The 23,168-nt window shown below is 39.9% G+C and overlaps 1 protein-coding gene across 2 annotated transcripts; it reads left to right on the top strand.

Moving 5' to 3' along the window:
• Window positions 1–91: 91 nt before the first annotated feature.
• Window positions 92–23,168, top strand: LOC306874733 (ubiquitin carboxyl-terminal hydrolase CYLD-like). Of its 2 annotated transcripts, none has more exons than XM_079424960.1 (16): window positions 92–176; window positions 1,360–1,561; window positions 2,709–2,987; window positions 3,762–4,046; window positions 4,126–4,231; window positions 5,476–5,966; window positions 11,702–11,867; window positions 12,315–12,456; window positions 13,024–13,146; window positions 13,250–13,341; window positions 13,793–13,856; window positions 18,906–19,098; window positions 19,180–19,288; window positions 19,873–19,991; window positions 20,854–21,061; window positions 22,568–23,168. In XM_079424960.1, the coding sequence occupies exons 2-16, from the start codon at window positions 1,382–1,384 to the stop codon at window positions 22,750–22,752; spliced, it is 2,742 nt and encodes a 913-aa protein (XP_079281086.1). In that variant the 5' UTR covers window positions 92–176; window positions 1,360–1,381; the 3' UTR covers window positions 22,753–23,168. The 2 variants fall into 2 exon arrangements, with proteins under 2 accessions (XP_079281086.1, XP_079281085.1); XM_079424959.1 differs by lacking the exon at window positions 92–176 and adding an exon at window positions 204–256.

Genomic DNA, 23,168 nt, shown 5'->3' with positions numbered 1-23,168 from the left:
AAGAAGTCATACCGCAACAGTGGAATTTCCCTCAGCGCCAAGCCCCGCCCACCCGAACATTCCCTCGACCTGATTGGTCCACGCAGCCGTCAGTCATCTCGCTTCCTGCTTCGGTCAAAGTGAGGCTTTATTGTGATAGAAGTGTCGCACTTTAAACCGAGGTGATGACGCTGTCGGTAAGTGATCGGGTCTTATCTGTTTCATAGCTTTTAGAAGCGAAACGACGTTAAACCGAGATCCAGATGCGATGTAACAGGTTTGATGAAGCAGGAAGTGTTTTTACTTCACTTTGCGCTGTTTGAAACCGATTTAAACTCTGTTTTCGTTCTTAACCAACAGTATTTTATGGAAGTTATCAAATGAAACGTGTTGGATCGTGTGCTGGAGCTGGCTAGATTACTTTCAAACTGTAATCCGTTACTGTTTCACAAGTACATGACAAAGATTGTAACGTTAGTAACGTAATCCATTACGTTACACATTTCAGGCTAAATAATTAGATTACTTTTGACCTATCTCGTTTTTCACATCGATTTAAATAGGATAATCTTCTACCTTACAAATCAACATAATAGAAGATATATTCCACTTGTTATTATCAACAGCATGAAGTGCAATACAAATTATATTATGTCAAATCAAGGTCTCCCAACAGGGTTTATGACATTAAAGAAGAGCTAGTAATCAATGAAATCATACAAATGTTAAGTTGAAGCAAATCATTTTAAAATAAAATGATTTAAAAAAAAAAAAAACACTTACTGAAAAAAATTAAATATTGTTTTTGTTTACCTGCCTGTCACGTGACCATAACCAACATCATGAACCATGAACATGTCTTCATTATTATTATTATTTTAATCTTCAAATAAAAATATATTAAGTGAAAGAGGATCAGATGACAGAAAAAGTTGGTGAATTTGTATATCTTAATGTGTTTGAAAGACTTCTTCCACAGTAATACATGGTCAAATAACCCACTGCATGATAATTCAACTAAAAATGAATGTGTTCATCAGTATTTGATACAAACACTTCTTAAACCTGGAATGATTTTTGTAAACCCAGTGTTTAAATGCAGCGTAGCACCTGATTTATGACTGATCTCTGTGTGAATATCCACAAAACTGAACTTTCTGACTATTATATATATATTATATTATATTATTAGACAGGAAAATTGCAATTAGAAAGAATCAATAAAATATTGCTATTGTGTGAATAATATGTAATCATGCAATCCGTAAGAAAGTAACTGTAGTCTGATTATGAGTACTTAATTTTTGTAATCTGATCATGTAATCAGTTACCGTTCAGATCTGTGAGTGGAGTAGTTATGACTCTCTCGTGAACGCTTAGGTCCGGAGGTGTTCACATCAGTATGTCCGGAGACGCACAACACAGTAGAAGACGACGCTCCCTCAAAATGTTCATGGTAGCGTCCGACTTCAAAGTGCAGGACCATCTGGAAGGAACCATTCGGCTGCAGCGGGGGCATCTGTGCCAGCAGCAGGAGGGAGGAGCGCACCGGAGCTCCAGAGGAGAACACATCTGGGTGAAGGTGAGCTTTATTAACCCCCTCGGGGCAATTACTTCAGACTATCCTGGTGCTTCACATATACAACACTTATCACACACATACAAATACTCAAAATACACCAAATACATATAAAATATGGAGAAAAGGAGAGAGAAAAAGTAAAAATCAAATAAAAGCTTAGACCAAAATTGGGTTTTCTGTTTTCCTTTTGAAGCAAGAAGGAGAATTATACAGAGTTGTTTCCTCTCAGTGTTAGATTATGGAGATGCAAGAGTGGGATTATTGTATACCATGCTGCTTTACGCTTTGTGACAAGTGTCTCTTCAACATTGTACACTGTATGTGTCCTCTTTGTCTCGAAGGAGGAAAACACACACGCTGTTGCAAATCACCAAATTATATCTATAAACTTTTATCTCTTTATACCTGCAATTATAGCATTAGATCTACTGTTAAACTTCTGTCATTTTCTGATTTATGGCATGAGCGCGGGGCTAAATGTTGTTAGTTTTATGTGTCTCATGTGTTAGTTTTATGTGTTTTAATTATACTTTTTGTGCTGCCGGACTCCCTGGAAGAAGAGATTTTGCAGCTCAATGGAAATATCCTGGTAAAATAAAGGATAAATTATATAAAAATGAATCAACTAAATCCATTACAAAAGCGTATTGCTTCAGGCACGAAAGTGAATTTGTGTTTATATCCTATTATTTTATGTGCCATCCTCATCAGTTGCTGTTCATAATGAGACTTTGCACAGAAACAGCCATATTTTGGAGCACATATTAACAATACCTTGCAAATGTTTTTTTGTTCTTTATAGACAGAGGAAATCCAACAAATAAAAGAAAAGGACAGGTACTTTAAACGAATGAATTATAGAAAGACTCTCTGGTTAAGCATCCTCAGATCAAACAATCTTTGGTGTGATAATTTTTTTTTTCATCTGTATTTTGATCAAACTTTAGCCTGTTATCAATTTTGACACATTCAGATCTAATTTCATCCTAAAATAAAATCATCTAAAACCGAGCCCTATTCGTCTATCAGCCAGCATCAGCTGAGAATCATTTGTGGTTTTCCTTGACGTCGTGTCAGGTGTTTGTTCAGAACAGCTTGTTCTGTGCTCGGAGGAAGCTCTTAAAGTGACAGCAGCTCTGTTCCTCAGGTGCTTGATAAAGACTGTGTGGTGAAGGTGGAGAGGCAGGCTCTCAGTGAAGTCCCGGCTGATCTCGCCGGTCTCCTCGAACCCGTGCCTGACCTCGAGCTCCGCGTCAAGCTGCTGTCCAGGCCGCAGGTCCTGCAGCAAATAGCTTCGCTAGCGCTGGGGTCAGAGGTGAGGGTCATCTGGAGCCGCAGCCAATCAGAGCTCGTCGAGGCTGAGCTTCGTTACCGAGGGCCGCTGACGAGGGGAAGCTCAGCCGTTTATTTTGGGGTTCAGCTGAAAGTGAGTTTGAACGTCACATGTGAACAATACACTGAGAAAAACATTTTCTTAATCAGTATTTTATCTTGTTTTTCTTTTATAATACCTTTCAGGTGAAAAAAAAAAAAAGATTATATATTTATAAATAAATAAATATATATAAAAATAAAATGTATTGTTATTTTTATATATATGTGTATTATATTATATATATATTTTTTATTATATTTATATATTTATTTATATTTATTAATTTAGTGTTAAGCATAAATCAATAATAATTTTAAAAAGCAAAATTTTTAAATAAATTAATGAAAAAAGAAAAAAGTGAAACAGTACATAAGAATAATAATGCGTTTAATAATAATTATATTTAGCATAGTTTGTTGAAAACAAGAAACAATTATTTTAATAAAAGTAACAAAAATGAGTTTTCAAGATATCAGTTAAATATCAATAATCAATATGAATATCAATATATTTGATAAATTGTAATACAAAATATTATTAAATATTTTACGTAACTCTTATGTATTAATTAAATCTATATATAATGAATTATAATAAAATCCCTGTTATCACATATAAAGTTATTACATATTTGAATCAAATCTATATAATTAATCAGTTAAATCTAAATGTATTATGAATACTATGTTATAAAAATATTATTAATGTATATTACATATCTCTTCCTCTAATAAAAAATATATTCAATTATTACCTGGTTTAATTACTTTTTTTTCATTAAATTATTTAATGATCTCTTCTTCTGTGGTGGTCGGTCTCTCTCAGGGATGGGCGGCAGGCCGGGGGAAATGCAATGGCAGCTATAAAGGGCACCAGCTGTTCTCGTGTCCGGAGGGCTGCGGTCTGTTCCTGCCGGTCAGTGAGGTCATGCTCCCTCAGTCGTCCAGCGTCAGTGTCCTGTCCCGCGCTGCAGAGTCCGTCCCGCAGCCGCTCGCCGTGGGTCAGAGAGTCTGCTTCACACAGGACCAGAGCGTCCAGCGCGGGACCGTCCAGTTCTGTGGACCCCTGTCCAACCGGGCCCCGGCCGCACTCTTCGTGGGACTCCTGCTGGTGAGTGAGCAATGTCCCGAGGTCAGTGTGAAGTTTACTCAGAAAGATAACTGTAGGTTTAATGTGTGTGTGTGTTTAGGATCATCCAGTGGGATCATGGGATGGATATTATAAAAACACCAAACTGTGCTCCATCCCTTTACCGGAGTTTGGAGCTTTACTGCCCCTCTCTAAAGTGACCGCAGGTAACGAGTAATGCACCTAATAAGACACATAAAACCATGTCAAGCTTTGAATGAACAAAACATAATCAAATACTAAATACAAATACAAAACTATCAAATAAGTGATATATACGTGATGTTTGGAATAATTATGAATTTGTAATGTTTCTGAAAGAAGTCTCTTCTGCTCACCGAGGCTACAAAAATACAGTAAAAATATTGTGAAATATTATTATAATTTAAAATATCTGTTTTCTATGTGATTATCTGTTAAAATATAATTTATTACTGTGATGCGCAGCTGTATTTTCAGCATCATTACTCCAGTCTTCAGTGTCACATGATCCTTCAGAAATCATTCTAATATACTGATTTACTGCTATGATATAATATCACTATATAAAATTATTATTAATGCAAGATGCAAATAAATGACTTGGTGAACATGAGAAACATAATTACTCCAGACTTTTTGTATGTAGTGTGTATTATTAACAAAATACCGTGTGTGTCTCTCTCTCTCTCTCTCTCTCTCTATATATATATATATATATAAGTAAATATTATGATTTTATTTATTATAAATGTGTGCTGGAATCTGATGCACAAACAACTTTCACTTATAAACAATACATTTCAATTTAATGAAAAATAAATCAATAATTATATATGATATCCAATAAAATATTTAATATCATTAACAATAAATGTAATATTAAATAAATTGGCAAAATTAAAATATTGTTATTATATAATAATAAAATGTAAATTATTTTATACAATTTGTGATAATATATAATTTATATTTTATGTCGTATAATAGCTTTTTTTTTAAGTTTGAAGCTTTTGTGTATGTAAAAGAGCTGTGAGCATAAACGTCTAACAAAATAAGTCAGATGGGTTTGGAATGATGTCAGTTTTGTTTTGGCTGAATTATTCATTTGCAACCAATGTCTAAAATAACTATCTGTCTGTACATATATGTAAATATGTATCATATTTCAATTATTATTATTATTAGTTTCAGTTATTCCAAACTTTTGGTTATGTATATTATTAATGTTTTAAATAAATAAATATAGAAATGCTTTTATTTAATATAAATATAAATATATGCTGCAATTAATCTGGTACAATAATACATATGTGAGTGTAAAATGTGGATGTAAAATAATATATTGTTTTAATGTAATAATAAAATATAAATTATTTAAAAAATGCAAATAGTATATTATTTATTTATCATGTTTTTTTTTTTTGTATAGAATGTAGATCTGAGCGGTCTCCTCTGGCTGTAACGAGTCCCAAACCGCTCCCTAAAGTGCCTCCGCTGCCGGTCCCCAGTAAAGCGGCCCCGCGGCTGTCCTCGGTCAGCAGAGAGCCATCCTCGACGCCGGCGAAGAATCCGCTGATCCAGCCCTCGATGCTGGAGACGGCCAGAAGAGCCCTGCAGCCTCCGTCCTCCTCCGGCCCTAAAGCAGCTCTGAGACCTCCTCCACTCACCACAGTCAAACCTGCTCTGCTGCCGCCCACCAGCCCCCAGGCCCCGCCCCTGACCCCGCCCACCGACCAGCCACGCCCCTCCAATGGCTTCCACAACCTGCTGTCTCCACCGGCCACTGAGCAGAGGGCGGAGCCTGGCCCCTGGCTGGAGGTGGGGTCTATGGTGGAGGTGAATGACCCGCCCCTTTTCGGAGTCATTCGCTGGATTGGACAAATCAACAACATCCCGGAAGCAGTGGCTGGAATCGAGCTGGTACACTTACGACACTCAAATACATCAGTAATAATACCATAAAAATAATAGTTATCAATAATAATACAGTTAAATACAAGAAACAACTGTTCTTAAAAAAAAGAAAACTAGCAAAAAGAAATTCTTATTAAATATATTAATTAAAAACAAGTATTTTATATATAGATATATTATTATTATTATTATTTAGTAATTTACCAGACGCTTTTATCCAAAGCTACTTACAAATGAGGACAACAGAAGCAATCAATTGTAGTATTAAAACAACTAAAAACAGATCCAAAGCTACAAGCTAAAACTTTATAAATACTACCTATACACATTTAAAAAAATTAAGAAATTAAATAAAAAAGACACATGCATACAACAAAATTTCAAAACTTAACATTTAAATAAAACAAACAAAATAAAGCTAAAAACAATTCAAAATATTAAAGAACAAAAGGTATAAGAGTATAATAGTTATTCTAACATAACACTAAGCCAAACACCAAAAAAACAACCACACACACACATATATATATACATACATATACATGCACATTTATAAATATATATATATATATATATATATATATATATATATATATATATATATATATATATATATATAATTTTATTTCTATTTATTTTGTTGAAGTATTAAAATAACTCAAATTAAATAAAAGTAAAACTTAATAAGAGACCTATACAGACATAATAAATTCAGACATTAACTAAAATTAAAATCGATAACAAATATAAATCACGACAGTATAGTTTATCAGTAATCCTAAGAAATAACACACATGCTGAAAACAACAACTTACTTACACATAGTAAGAAATTATATCCTTTGCCGGTGTCCCAGCCCGGTGGAGTCGATGCTCTTTACACTCTTCAGTCTTCACACGACAGCTGCCGAGACCGCTGCCACGGTAAACTAAGCTTTTTTAATACCCGTCTAACAAAATACTAATTGAACTTAGCTGGACACACTTTCCTTATTTTTCCACAGCAAATGGCCACGCAAGATTCAAGATTCAAGATTTTTATTTATTCGTCACATACACAATTATACAGAGTATAACCAGCAGTGAAATGTAGGTCAGGTCCGCTCCAAGGACAGTGCAATTATAAAGACAAATATTAAGAAAAAGAAAAGTAGAAAAAATAAGACAATAAAATAAAAGATAAAAAATATAAATATAAATGTGCAGGTCAGTATGTTGTTGACATAAATAGTAATAAGAGGAATGTGCAAAAAAGTTGTACAGGGTATTTAAATAGCAGCAATATGAGGTAGAAAAAATTATGAATAGCTTATTGATATATTGATATTTACATGGAGTCATGTGATGTTATGACACAGAGTTAGAGTTTAGGAGCCTGATGGCCTGGGGGAAGAAGCTCCTCCTAAGTCTCTCAGTTTTTGCCATCAGGCTACGGAAGCGCTTACCAGATGGTCGGATAGACAGATAGACGGTTACCAGGGTGATTAGAGTCCTTGATTATTTTGACAGCTCTATTTCTGCAGCGTTTGAGGTAGATGTCCTGCAGAGAGGGGAGAGCAGACCCTGAGATGCGCTCAGCTAAGCGCACAACTCTCTGTAGTGCTTTGCAGTCCTGATTGGAGCTGTTTCCATACCGCACTGAGATGCACTGAGTCAATACACTTTCTATGGTCCCTGAATAGAAAGTTGCCGGTGAGGAAGTCTTGAATCCAGTCACAGAGTGAGGAGTTTAGAACGAGGTCTGTGAGTTTAGAAGCCAGCTTGATGGGGACTATAGTGTTGAAAGCTGAGCTATAGTCAATGAATAGCAGCCTTACATAATTCCCATTGTTGCTGTCCAAGTGTGTGAGGGAAGAGTGGAGGACGTGAGAGATGGCATCGTCAGTAGATCTGTTTGGGCGATAGGCAAACTGAAGAGGGTCCAAAGTATCAGGGATGGAGGAGCAGATGTGGCTCTTTACAAGTCTCTCAAAAACCTTCATGACTATAGATGTGAGGGCAACAGGGCGATAGTCATTCAGGCAAGAGGGTTTATTGTTCTTTGGCACAGGGATAATGATGGATTTTTTAAATGCGGTGGGAACCACGGAGGTAGCTCGGGACTCATTAAAGATGGAAGTGAACAAACCAGCGAGCTGATCGGCGCAGGACCTCAGAACACGGCCGGTTATCCCATCAGGTCCGGCTGCTTTCCTGATGTTCACTTTCTTTAGCGCCCTCCGAACCTCATCCTCTGACACGGTGATTACAGGATCATCGCTGCTCTGCCTGCTGCTTCCTGACGTGCTGGACGGCAGAGTCGCGCCGCCGCCGTTGCAGTCGAAGCGGCCGTAGAAGATGTTTAACTCGTCAGCCAGCAACGGATCTGCTCTCACCTCCGCGGAGGATTTGTTTCCAAAGGCACAGATGGTCCTCAGTCCCTGCCACATCAGTCGAGAGTCATTGAGCTGGATATGAGACTCAATTCTCTCTCTGTATCTGTGTTTAGCGGCTCTTACTGTGCATCGGAGAGCATAGCACGATGCTTTGTACTCGCTCATATTCCCGGTCAGAAGAGCCTCATTGTAAGCGGCAGTGCATGTGTTAACCGCAGCACGGATTGTACTGTCCACCCACGGTTTCTGGTTGGAGAATGTCCTTATCGTTATTGTTTCTGTAGCTTGCTCGGTTAGCGTGTTTACGAAGCTTAATGCTACATCCGTGAACTCGCTGACGTCAGAAGAACTCGCCCGGAACATGTCCCAGTCGACGTCATCAAGAGCCGCCTGCAGCATAGCATCTGAGTGGGAGGACCAGCGCGTCACTACTCTCTGCACCGGAGGATCCTGAACGAGCCTTTGTTTATATTCCGGTGTAAGGAAAATGGCGGCATGGTCCGATTTGCCAAAAGCCGGTAGTGAGCGGGCTTTGTAGGCATTCTTGAACTGAGTGTAGCAATGATCCAGTGTGTTTGGTCCGATAGTTGGACAGGATACATGTTGATGAAAGTTCGGCATGACCTGCCTGAGGTTAGCTTTGTTAAAGTCTCCGGCGATGATAAAGGCAGCGTCAGGATGTTTGTTACATATACACACACACAAGCAGACACTGACAAGATACACGAGACAGAACGAGACCAAACGCGATATATATATATACAGTGAGGTCAATAAGTATTTGATCACCCTGTGATTTTGCAAGTTCTCTTACTTAGAAATCATGGAGGGGTCTACAATTTTCAGCATAGGTGCATTTCCACTGTGAGAGACAGAATCTAAAAATAAAAATCCGGAAATCACATTGTATGATTTTTTTAACAATTTATTTGTGAATTACTGTGTCAAATAAGTATTTGATCACTTGAGTCAAAAAAATTTAATATTTGGTACAGAAGCCTTTGTTAACAATTACAGAGGTCAAACGGTTCCTGTAGTTCTTCACCAGGTTTGCACACACTGCAGGAGGGATTTTGGCCCACTTCTCCATACAGATCTTCTCTAGATCTGTCAGGTTTCGGGGCTGTCGCTGAGCAACACGGAGTTTCAGCTCCCTCCAAAGATTTTCTATTGGATTTAGGTCTGGAGACTGGCTAGGCCACTCCAGAACCTTGATATGCTTCTTATGGAGCCACTCCTTGGTTTTCCTGGCTGTGTGCTTTGGGTCATTGTCATGTTGGAAGACCCAGCCATGACCCATCTTTAATGCTCTGACTGAGGGAAGGAGGTTTTTGCCCAATATGTCACAATACATGGCCCCGTTCATCCTCTCCTTAATACAGTGCAGTCGTCCTGTCCCCTGTGCAGAAAAACACCCCCAGAGCATGATGCTTCCAGCCCCATGCTTGAACCTTCCGTGCGATGCAAAAGATTTTAAACCATGACGTCTTAGTGTATTACTGATAGTTGCCTTGGAAACGATGGTCCCAGCTCTCTTCACGGCATTGACCAGCTCCTCCCATGTAGTTCTGGGCTGATGATTAGCATCATTGATACCCCACGAGGAGATCTTCCGTGGGGCCCCAGTCCGAGGGACATTGACAGTCATCATTAGCCTCTTCCATTTTCTGACAATTGCTCCAACAGTTGTTCTTTTTTCACCAAGCTGCTTGGCAATTGCCCCGTAGCCCTTTCCAGCTTTGTGAAGGTCTAAAATTTTGTCTCTTGTGTCTTTTGACAGCTCTTTGGTTTTGCCCATGTTGCTACTTAGACTTTGGCTGATTTTTGGGGTGCACAGGTGTCTTTATGACAGCTAGCGACCTCAAACAGTTGCTACTAATTTAGAATCATGAGCAGAGTGTAGCTGGACTATTTAAAAGCAAAATAACAGGTCTTTGAGGGTCAGAAATCTGGCGGATAAGCAAGTGATCAAATACTTATTTGACACAGTAATTCACAAATAAATTGTTAAAAAATCATACAATGTGATTTCCGGATTTTTATTTTTACATTCTGTCTCTCACAGTGGAAATGCACCTATGCTGAAAATTGTAGACCCCTCCATGATTTCTAAGTAAGAGAACTTGCAAAATCACAGGGTGATCAAATATTTATTGACCTCACTGTATATATATCAGTAATACACTAATATATATATATAAAACATGTTCATATATTTATAATATTTGCAAAATATTTGTTTAAAGACCAAAAAAAGCATATTCATTTATTATAATAATAACAATATAATAATTATAATAATAGATATGAAATAATAAAAATTATAATTATTTATTAATTATAATTATTTTGTGTGTGCATGTGAGTGTAAAATACTTAATCAAATAATTTTATATAATTACTAATTTGTATATTATAAAATGTATAATGTAATGTAATATTTTGTGTGTATGTGTATATATACTGTACCGTGTCCACACACACTCACATATATATATATATATATATATATATATATATATATATATATATATATATATATATATATATATATATATATATATATATATATATACACACACACACACACACACACACACACACTCACACATATACACACACACACATATATAGATACATATATGCACACACTCACATATATACACACACACACACACACACACACACTCATATATATATATATATATATATATACGTGTGTGTGTGATATGTGTATATATATATGTGTGTGTGTATATATATATATATATATATATATATATATATATATATATATATATATATATATGTATATATATATAGATGTGTGTATATATATATATATATATATATATATATATATATATATATATATATATATATATATATATATATATATATATATATATATATATATATATATAGATGTGTATATATATATATATATATATATATATATATATATATATATATATATATAGATATATATATATAGATGTATATGCATAATTAAATTTATAAAAAAACATACACGAATTAAATTAAAATATACAAAAAAATATATATAATAGAGATTCTAAACATTATAAAAAAATATTAAATATATTCATTATTAATGTATAGATATGTTGTAAAGCACATTCATATATTTATAGAAATTATGTAAATATATAAAAATAAATAATAAATTATACATTTTATATTAAATATTATTACATATGCTCATTAAATTTAAACAAATAATACATGTGTCTGTGTGTATAAAATATATTTCTATATTCATAAAAAGGATAATTAAATGATTACATTTCTTAAATAATTCAGTGTCTTTGTATGTAAGATGTGTGTTAACTGTGCTGTAACTCAGGATCAGGAGTTGTCCGCTGCTACGGATGGCAGTTATCTGGGTGAGCATCACTTCCGCTGTCCTGCTAACAAAGGCCTGTTCGTCAAGCTGAGGAACTGCAGACGTGACTCCAGGTTTCCTGAGCCGGAGCTGCCCATCAATCAGGTCGATCGCTGCAACTCCATCGGTGAGCAGAGACTTACATGCTGCTCCGAACAATGCACACAAAAAAGCTTTAAAATATTTCACCTTGTGTACATTTTGTATCGTTTAAACAGTGTAATATAAAGCATAAAATGGCAAAATATGTAATATTGTGTATTATTACTGCAATAATGTCCTCAATTATGTAAGGTCTTCCTTTAGCAATTCAATTAAAATAAAATTATGCATGAATATATTTATGCAATAATGCATAACATTAATTATTATTATTAATAAATGATGTATAGTTAATTAGAATTATAAATAATATATATATATATATATATAATATAGTATAGTATAGCAGTATGTCACTTCACTTCAACATGTTGCAGGAATATTGTCTTAGATACGCATCTGATTTAGCACCAGTGCAGTGTTGTATGTTGGTAGTGTGTGTGCTGAGTGAGTGTGTGTGTGTGTGTTTCAGCGTTTGCTAACTGGAGCAGTAAGCGTGTGGAGGAGCACACACCTCCTCTGTCCGGTCCAGATGCCCGTCTGATGTATGAGGGCTTCAAGAAGGGCATCCAGGGTCACCTCAACTCCTGCTACCTGGACGCATCTCTCTTCAGGTGCAGAAACCTCCGTCTGCCACACGCTCACAGCAGCTGAGTCTTATAATGTTCATGAAAACAGGCGAGTAATTCAGTGCTGAAGATCAAAAACAGCCTGATGGAGGGAATTTTCTCCAGAAGCGTCATTTATCAGAATCACATACTCATCTGCTCTTTGTGTTGCATGCATTAAACCGCATCAAGACACAGGGTTATTATAGTTAACGAAAATTAAAACCATATAAACAATTAATTACTTTAAATAAAATAAACATCAAGTGAAATATACAGTATTTTGAAACAATGACAAAAACACACTAAGATTACTAAAACTGTAACTTAAAGTGAAGGTAGAAAATACAAAAATAAACAGTTAACAAAAACTATAATATGTCAACGATACTGAAATAACACTTAAGTCAAGTCATAAAAACATTACTGTACAGAGAGCATATGAATATGTTAATTGTTCACTGCTCTCTACCTCTGATCTGATTATTACTGATGAGGCTTTTTCCTCTGTGTGTCATCTCTGTGTCTGCTGTTAGTTTATGTGTCACTAATGCTAATCTGTGTGTGTGTCAGTATGTTCTCGTGCTGCAGCTCGTTCGATTGGCTGCTGTTTTGGCCGACTGGAGCTCAGAACAATCCCATCAGTCAAAGCGCTCAGGATCTGCTGCGCTGCGAGATCGTCAACCCTCTGAGGCGGTAAAACATGCATATTACCATATAAAACATCTCCAGTGACCGTGGCAGTGAGAGATGTTAATTTCTGTGTGTGTGTGTGTGTGTGTGTGTGTGTGTCCTGCAGGTACGGATACGTGTGTGCCAGTAAAACCATGGCCTTGCGCAAACTACTGAAAGCAGAAACCGCAGATTCAGGATTTACCAACGAGGAGAAAGGTGTGTATGTGTGTGCGTTTTTGTGACAAATGAGGACAGGTATGACCGGTATTACAAGGAGAAGGAGACTTATGAGGACATTGCCCCATGTCCCCACTTTTCAAAACACAATCATACAGAGTGAGTTTTTTGGGGAAAGTAGAAATGCACAGTTTCCTGTGAGGGCTAAGTTTAGGTGTAGGGTAGGTGTAGGGCAATAGCACATACAGTTTGTACAGTATAAAAATTACTGTACCATTACGCCTATGGGATGTCTCCACATGTCCCCACCACAAAAACAAACGTGTGTGTGCTTCCTTAGTAATTTCTGTATAATATAATTGATATTTGTATATTTTTTTCAGTTCTATTTTATTTGCTCTATTGGTATTTTATTCCAGTTTTAAAGAAATTGTGACCGTTCAACAGCTTGTGTTTGTTTGTGTGTCTCTCTATATGTGTGTGTGTTCAGATCCAGAGGAATTCCTCAACCAGTTTTTCCTGCTTCTCCGGGTCGAGCCACTGCTGAAGATCAGGTGTGTGTGTTTGTGAGTGTGTGTGTTCTGAAGCATTAGTGAGCAGTGAACACACACTACATGACATCCTCATAAGTAGGTGCGTTTACATGGACCCTAATAATGCGATCATAATAGGACTAGAAGCACAATCGGAATAAAAAAAGTCACATTTAACCACGTCAATCGGATTGAATTGGCCAGGTCTGATTAAAATTTTGATCGGATTGTAAGGGGAGGTTGATTCCTTTTGTAATCCGAGCGAGAGGACATGTTAACACTTGATCGGATTGAAAACCGAAACTGGAAAGTACTGCACATGTGCAGTGACGTAAAAATAGCGTAATGATGCATGGCGCGTGGAACGAGCTGCTCTTCGGTGAATAAAGTGTCATTAATGAGAGAAGACATCAATGCCGACGACTCATCCGTGTACTGTCTAAGGCTGTAGAGGATCTGGGTCTCGAGTATTCGGCTCTGGAAGAGCCCTCCCATGGCCTATTGGACGAGTGGTACCTGCTGGGAAGCCATCAACAGTTTTCTCGACAACGCCCCGCCCCGTTCTTGCCTGCACTTCATGAAGAATTCACCAAGATGTGGTGTGCTTCCTACTCAGCCCGGGTTAATTCCTCCACTACAGCTCATCTGTGTTCGCCATCTGCCCGGGGTTTTAAGGCCCATGCAGCGCATCCCTCCGAGCTCTGCAGAACCACCTCGGTGCTAGCCAATAGGACATATGCAGCGGCCAGTCAGGCCAGATCGGCGCTGCATACGATAGCGTAATTCAGGTGTTTCAATCCAAAGTTTGGTGGTGCTGGAGCGCCATCTCTGCCTGAAGCTTACTGAGATCAGGTATGCGGACAAATGGCCTTCCTTGACTCACCGGTCTCACTGAAGGGTTTGTTCGGTCCCACCGTGGACGGGATCACGGAACAGTTCTCGGAGGCTCAGAAGACATCGCAGGTGCTGCGTCAATTCCTCCCTAAGCGCTCCAGTTCCACGACTGCTAGTCGCCAGAAGACCCCCTCCACTCAGCCGGCAAAGCCTGAGCTTCAGCGGAAGTCCGAGCCTGGGCTTAAGCAGCACTCCCGGATGGCGAAGCGTTTCCCATTTCCGAAGCGTCAAGGTCTGGAGGCTTAGCAGCCTCCTAAGCCGTCCTTATCCAGCAGAGAGGAAGAGGAGGGGTTCCCCACGGGTCACGTCCTGCAGGTGCAGTGCATACTCGAATGCTTTACTGCTGTAATAGCGGACCCACATACTTAAAAGAGCAGATTTCCACTTCACACTCTCTCACATGCGATTATATGTTTCCTGCCTTCTTGCCTTTTTTTTGTTTTTTAATAGTCCCCCTTGCATCGGCTTTGGCAGCCATACCAGGTGTGTCGAGTTGGGTTCTAAACACAATTCAATGAGGCTGCTTGTTTCAGTTCCCTCGCAGGCCACCTCACTTTAGAGGTGTTATTCAAACTTCTGTCTTGGACTATAAAGTCCTTGTTCTCCAACAAGATGTGCAGGCACTATTTGCGAGTAAGGCTTTTTCAGCCGCTACTTCCTCGTTCCAAAGAGAGATGGCGGGCTCAGACCCATTCTGGATCTCAGACTAAATCGTTTGCTTATGCACCGGACGTTCAGGATGTTAACTATTAAACAGATCCTTGCGCACATTTGCCCCGAGGACTGGATTTTAACAGTGGACCTGGAAGACGTGTACTTTCTAGGGGTGGCATAAAAAATCGATTCACCTAACTATCGCGGTTCTTTTTATAACGATTTAAAAATCGATTGGTTTGCCTCAGAATCGATTTTTATTTCATTATTTTATTTTTCCTTAGAAGTGATGGGGAGAAGTTAACGCTTTGTAATTCCAACAGAGGGCGAAATGTATAGGTGTGTTCGACTTGGAGCAGCAGCACGGAGACGATCAGTGTATGACATCAAAGCACCGTGAGAGCGATTCGAAAGCATGTGGAGCCGTCATTATATATAGATCAGTGGGAGCCATCTGTTCTCTGTAGCTGTCGCGGTGCTTTGATGTCATACAGCGATCGTTCTGCGTGCGCAGTGCCGCTGCATTAGATGACGTCATATACGTTTAAAGCCGGCGCGAGAAAGCAAAACCATGACGGTGGCAGAGGATCAAACCTCTTCCAGAATTCTTTCTGCACCTTCACGTTTTGAATCTCAACTGCTGGGAAAACATGACTAAACATGACTAAAATGGTATGCAAAGTAACATAGCACTTTATTTTATTTAAGAAAGTAGTTTTTTCTGCTCATTTTGTTGAACATTTCGCTATTTTATTCATGCGCAGGTTCAGGGTTTTGTTACTTTAAAGTTTCATGGTTCGAGGTACTTTAAATATGCATTGTGTACGTGTATGCTCCTGAAATAAAAGTTTAGAAAGATGTGATGCATTGTTTTTGTTAATATGACTAACATATTATGATATAATATCATATACAGTCTCTTTTAAGGGTATAATCAACTTTTTTCCTTGCCAGATCAGAACGGGAATTGGCCGCTCACAGAGAGCTGTTACTCAGCCACTTAAGAGACTATGGTTGATGATCAACCCGCAGAAGGGTCATTTGTTACCCAGACAGCAGGCTGTCTTTCTGGGAATGATTTTAGACTCTGCCTAAATGCAGGCATGGATCACACCGGAAAGATCCTTGACTATTCAGCGATTAGCGGCGCATCTCAAACCGGGAACGCTACGTCCCCTGAAGGGTTTTCAGAGGTTACTCTGCCTCATGGCAGATAATACCTCTAGACCTGCTCCACATGCGGCCGCTACAATTTTGGCTCAAACCCTGTGGTCCATCCTGCGCCTGGCTTCTGGAATGGTTTCGTGTCAGGGTAAACCACCGCTGAGTCAGAGCTGTGGCCCCCTGGACAACCTCTCGCCTGTTTCAAACGGGCATGCGGTTAGGACGTGCGGGGCGCCCTGTTGTAGGGCAATCCAGCGTTTGGCTCCTGGTCAGCCCCGGAGCAATGCCTGCATATCAACTGCCTAGAAATGTTGTCGGTTTTCTTAGCCCTGAAAAACTTGCTGCCGGCCTTGATGGGGGGGCACGATGTCTTAGTCTGGTCGGACAGCATGACGGTGGTAGCTTACATCAATCACCAAGGCGGTCTCACGTCACATTCTCTTCACAGGATGACTCGTCGCCTCCTCCTTTGGGCGCAGAACGAATTCCTCTCACTAAGGGCAGTTCACGTGCCGGGCAGTCTGAACCTTGGTGCAGACATGCTGTCCTGAAGCAATGTATCTCCAGTGGAATGGACACTACATCCTCAAATGTATCTGAAAATCTTGTCTGTCTTAGGGAAGGCAGAGGTCGACCCCTTCGCCTCAGAAGACAACTCTCACTGCCCAACTTATTTCACAATACAGCGAGATGCTCTGGCCCACGACTGGTCCAGTGCTTGCCTGTACGCCTTCCCTCCGATCGCCCTGATCCCTCAGGTCGTCAGGTGGGTCAGGGAGACCAAGTGCTTTCTCCTCCTAGTGAAGCAGGAACCAGGTTTGGATCCCAGAGCTAGTGAAGCTCACAGCAGCAGACCCGTGGCCCATTCCGCTGAGGAGGGACCTTCTCTCACAGACGAAAGGCGTGATTTGGCATCCCCGGCCAGAGCTGTGGAGCCTTCATGTATGGTGCCTCGACGGGAGCTTAGTCAGCAGTCCAGTGAGCAGTACCATTTTAGAGGCTAGAGCGCCGTCTAACAAGATGCCTTTACAACCTAAAGCGGTCGGTCTTACTTAACTGGTATTCTGCACGAGGTCTGGACCCTGTGTCATGTGACGTGTCCCACATGCTAACCTTTTTGCAAGAGCTGCTGGATAATGGGAGCGCCCCTTCCACGCTCAAAGTATATGTAGCAGCTATCGCAGCTGGCCAGTCGATCGGCAGAAATGACCTCATTGTTAAGTTCTTGAAGGGCGCTTGGAGGCTGAAGCACCCTTCCTCAGACGGTGCTGTCGTGGGAGCCGCTCAGTTTGGACGACATGCAGCCCTTATCACTTAAAATGGCCCTCCTCCTGTAACGTCGGTTAAGCGAGTGGGTGACTTGCAAGCGCTGTCAGTCAGCACTTCATGTTTTGAGTTCGGACCTAATGACTGTAAAGACATCCTAAAACCAGGGCACAGTTATGTCTCTAAGGTGCTCTCGACTCCGTTCAGAGCCCAGGTGGTTACCCTTTTGACGCTCCCCGTTGGAGAAAGTGAGCAGGGTCCCAATCTACTTTGCCCAGTTAGGGCATTGAGAGTATATCTAGAGCTCTCTAGCCTGTTCAGACAGTCTGAGCAGCTCTTCGTTTGCTTCGGAGGCCGCCATATATGGCTGCCAGTCATGAATCAGTGACTCTCCCGCTGGAAAGTGTCACAATAGCCTTGGCTTACGCCTCAGAAGGCTTGCAGTGCCCTAGTCTCGCGTAGCGACACCTTTAGACTGACGGCTGAAGGTCTGGAATAAATGCCTGCTTTCAATGGCCAAGGCCCGTCCATAAGGCCGTTTGACCGACATGTCAAACAACCAATCATAGTTTGTTTCGTTTAGTGTCACATTTCGGGGCGTGGAAATGTCGACACAATAACAAACCGGTGTATGAAACTCTCGGATGTATTTTAAAGATTATATGCCGCGAACTTTAAATATTTCACATACTTTTGAGCATCCAGCGTTTAGTTGACCCTGATAAGCGTTCGAGTTGCCATGCTATAAGCTGCGTGTGAATCGATGACTGTCGCTTAAGTCGAATGATCTGATATAGAAGTTAGCTCTGCCCATTCTGGTGGGCTAAAGTGCCATTGGTTTGTGCAGCTACACAAATGTGAACAAATCAGGCTTCAGTACAAAGTAAAACAGGAGTTTTCCCCAAATGCATTCCAGGCAAGGCTTTTTCCCTCATCTCAGGGAACAGAGGTTACGTTAGTAACCAGAGCATTTTTCTGGTTATTCTATAAATAGCTCTTAGTGATTTTGATCTGTATGATAATGTTTTTATGTATTTTTTACAGTAACTCTGACTCGTGTTTGTGTGTGTGTGTGTGTGCGCGTGTGCGCAGGACTGTGAGTCAGAAGGAGCAGGAGTGTTTCATCTATCAGCTCTTTCCTCCGTCCGTCTCTCTGTCATCTCCTCCAGTGTCTCCGGTTTCTCCCACTCTCTCTCCGCTGGTGTCTTCGGGGCTCCTGCGTGTGTCCAGTGTTCAGACGCTGCTTGAGTCTTCCTTCATGCACTCGGGACTCAAGCTCACGGAGGTGACCACACACACACACACAAACACAAACATCTAATCATCACAGTGTGAGATACACAGACATTCCTGTTGTTTTCTCCAGGCTCCGTCCTGTTTGCCGCTCCTGATGCCCAGATTCGGTAAAGAGTTCAAGATGTTTGATGCCATCCTGCCCTCTCTGAGCCTCGACATCACCGACCTGCTAGATGAGAGTAATCATATCATCATCATAATCATTCATTCATTCACTATTTATTTATTTTTTACATTAATGTATTATCATTATTTATGAATATTTTTTACAATTTAATTGCCTATTTAAAAAAATACTTTAAAATTCACTTTTTATTTATTAGTATTTTTAACCTTTATTTTATAGTAAATGTACTGTATATGATATTTAATTTTACTAAACAAATTTGATTACTAAATCATCATCATTCATGATATTGACTCGTTTGTTTTTATTTGTTTTTTTCATATTATATTATTAATTTACATTTGTTGATTTTTTTTTTCCATTATTTATTTTGATTATTTATGATTTATATTCTTATAATTTAGTTCTGTAGAATTTTAAGTACTTAGTATTCTTTATTTTATATTTGTTTTATAGTATGTGTGTGTGTGTGTATGTATGTGTGTATATATATATATATATATATATATATATATATATATATATATATATATATATATATATATATATATATATATATATATGTATGTATATATGTATATGTATGTATGATTTTGAAAATCTTTAGTGTGTGTGTGTGTGTGTGTGTGTGTGCAGCTCTGCGTCAGTGCAGTATCTGTCAGTCGGTGGCTCAGTGGGAATGTCTGCAGTGTTACGAGGATGTTGACATCACACCTGGACAGTTAAAACAATACTGCAACACTTGTAACACACAGGTAACACACTAATACACACTCACTCACACACAATAGGGGTGTGCAATATATATCGTCTACGATTAATATTGTATTTGTTGTTTTAACAATGTATGATTTGACATTGAGTATATCGCAAAAACCAAACAAGATGCACCTAGAGAGCGCATGCATGCATCACGTGATGAAGTCTATTAGGTTAGACTAGTGTGTGTGCGCATTTACAGTGCTTTCTTTGAACGTATTTTAATAGACCGAATCATACAGTGAGAGTGATCACAAAATTCAAGATATGGGGGCAGAAAATGTTTATATTTATATCATTTCATATAGTTAATCAATATCAAACGAAGAGTGACTTTTTTTCCCTAAAAATCAGCATAATTACAAAAGTGACCCTGGAGCACAAAAGCAGTCATGAGTAGCACAGGTATATGTGGGAATCATGCCAAAAAATCATTAGATATTAAGTAAAGATCATGTTCCATGAAGATATTTTGTAAATTTCCTACCGTAAATATATCAACACTTCATTTTTGATTAGTAATATGCATTGTTAAGAACTTCATTTGAACAACTTTAAAGGTGATTTTCTCAATATTTAGATTTTTTGGCACCCTCAGATTCCAGATTTTCAAATAGTTGTATCTCAGCCAAATATTGTCCTATCCTAACAAACCATACATTAATGGAAAGATTATTTATTCAGCTTCCAGATGATTGATAAATCTAATTAAAAAAAAACATGTACCCATGGAGACCTCAATTTAGGTCCCCACCATGACACGAGTCCCCATGAGTCTGTGTGTATTCAGGTTTAAGTCCCCACCAGGATATATAAACCTGTACACACAGACACACACTCACTCTCCCTCTGTGTCAGGTTCACACTCATAAGAAGCGTCAGACACACCGGCCGGTGGAGGTGCGGGGCCCCCGGGGCTGCTGGGAAGGGCCGGTTCACGGGGCCCGGCAGCTGATGTATCTGTTCGCCGTCACCTGCATCGAGACGAGCCACTACGTCAGTTTTGTTAAACACGGCCCCGGGGCCATGGACTGGCTCTTCTTCGACAGCATGGCTGACCGAGAGGGTAATGATTCATATTTAAATACATTTAGTATTATTAATTTTTAATCATATCAAAAATGTTAAATTATTATTTGCATCTTTTAATTATTTGTTTTTATTGTAATTGAATTTTGTAATTTATTTTATTTTTATCTTAATACAATATTATTTTATTTATTGCTATTATATTATTTTTATTTTGCTTTAATGCTAATTTTCTTTGAAAAATTGGGGCTAAACAGGCAGTGCTGTAGAGTCGGTGGGCGGGGTTAAACAGGCGGTGCTGTAGAGTCGGTGGGCGGGGTTAAACAGGCGGTGCTGTAGAGTCGGTGGACGGGGTTAAACAGGCAGTGCTGTAGAGTCGGTGGGTGGGGCTAAACAGGCAGTGCTGTAGAGTCGGTGGGCGGGGTTAAACAGGTGGTGCTGTAAAGTCGGTGGGCGGGGCTAAACATGCGGTGCTGTAGAGTCGGTGGGCGGGGCTAAACAGGCAGTGCTGTAGAGTCGGTGGGCGGGGTTAAACAGGCGGTTCTGTAGAGTCGGTGGACGGGGTTAAACAGGCGGTGCTGTAAAGTCGGTGGGCGGGGTTAAACAGGCGGTGCTGTAAAGTCGGTGGGCGGGGCTAAACAAGCGGTGCTGTAGAGTCGGTGGGCGGGGCTAAACAGGCGGTGCTGTAGAGTCGGTGGGCGGGGTTAAACAGGCGGTGCTGTAGAGTCGGTGGACGGGGTTAAACAAGCGGTGCTGTAGAGTCGGTGGGCGGGGCTAAACAGGCGGTGCTGTAGAGTCGGTGGGCGGGGTTAAACAGGCGGTGCTGTAGAGTCGGTGGGCGGGGTTAAACAGGCGGTGCTGTAGAGTCGGTGGGCGGGGCTAAACAAGCGGTGCTGTAAAGTCGGTGGGCGGGGTTAAACAGGCGGTGAGGTAAAGTCGGTGGGCGGGGCTAAACAAGCGGTGCTGTAGAGTCGGTGGGCGGGGCTAAACAGGCGGTGCTGTAGAGTCAGTGGGCGGGGTTAAACAGGCGGTGCTGTAGAGTCGGTGGACGGGGTTAAACAAGCGGTGCTGTAGAGTCGGTGGGCGGGGCTAAACAGGCAGTGCTGTAGAGTCGGTGGGCGGGGTTAAACAGGCGGTGCTGTAGAGTCGGTGGGCGGGGTTAAACAGGCGGTGCTGTAGAGTCGGTGGGCGGGGTTAAACAGGCGGTGCTGTAGAGTCGGTGGGCGGGGCTAAACAAGCGGTGCTGTAGAGTCGGTGGGTGGGGCTAAACAGGGTGCGATGTAGAAGCAGGCATTGATCATCTGCGGAGGCGGTGCTTATCCACACTATGACATCATCAAATAGAACATTCCACAAACTGACGTTTTAGCAGACTGCCTTCAATATCAGCCGTTCTTAGACAAACGAGAAAGTTTTGAGTTCTGAAACTTACAGGATCTTTTTATTGTACAATTACCTCTTAAATGTCAAAAGATCAAGGGAATTTTGGTTTATCAGTTCATGACCCCTGTGTGTGTGTGTGTGTGTGTGTGCGTGCGTGCAGGAGAAGAGAACGGCTTTAATGTGCCGCAGGTGCTCTCGTGTCCGGAGGTGGGTCGTTATCTCAGTCTGTCTGTGGAGGAAATCTCTCGTCTGGACGTCTCGTCGCTCAGAGATCCTGTCCGCCGTTTGCTGTGTGACTCCTACATGTGTCTCTACCACTGCCCTCAGCTCTCGCTCTACAAATAACACACATCACACTGCAGTACACTGCTGCTGTAAATAGTTATTTTTGAAAAGATTTTTTAACAGAATGCTGTCTATGTTTATGTATGTTTACAGATGTAAATGTTTAATTTTATAAAAAGAAGCTGTATCCTCGTGTGTTTTGTTGTGTTGTATTCTTTTTGACGGGCATCAAAAAAACTTGTAAAAAATAAAAAATAATTATGGGCAATTATAACAACAAATGTTATATTTTACCATTTAAAATAAATGTTCAGTTTTATAGAGGTATTATTGAAATAAAAATGAAACGTTATTAATTTGTATATGTATTGGGTGCCCATAGCTGATCGCTATATATACTATAGATGATGGGCATCAAAAAACATTACTTATGGATGACTTTATAAGCTCATGTTAAATAAAAAAATCTGAGTGTT

Source organism: Barbus barbus (genome assembly GCF_936440315.1).
Source record: "Barbus barbus genome assembly, chromosome: 1".
NCBI lineage: Eukaryota > Metazoa > Chordata > Actinopteri > Cypriniformes > Cyprinidae > Barbus > Barbus barbus.
The sequence above is the reverse complement of the archived record's forward strand: the minus strand, read 5'-3'. Positions and strand labels throughout refer to the sequence as shown.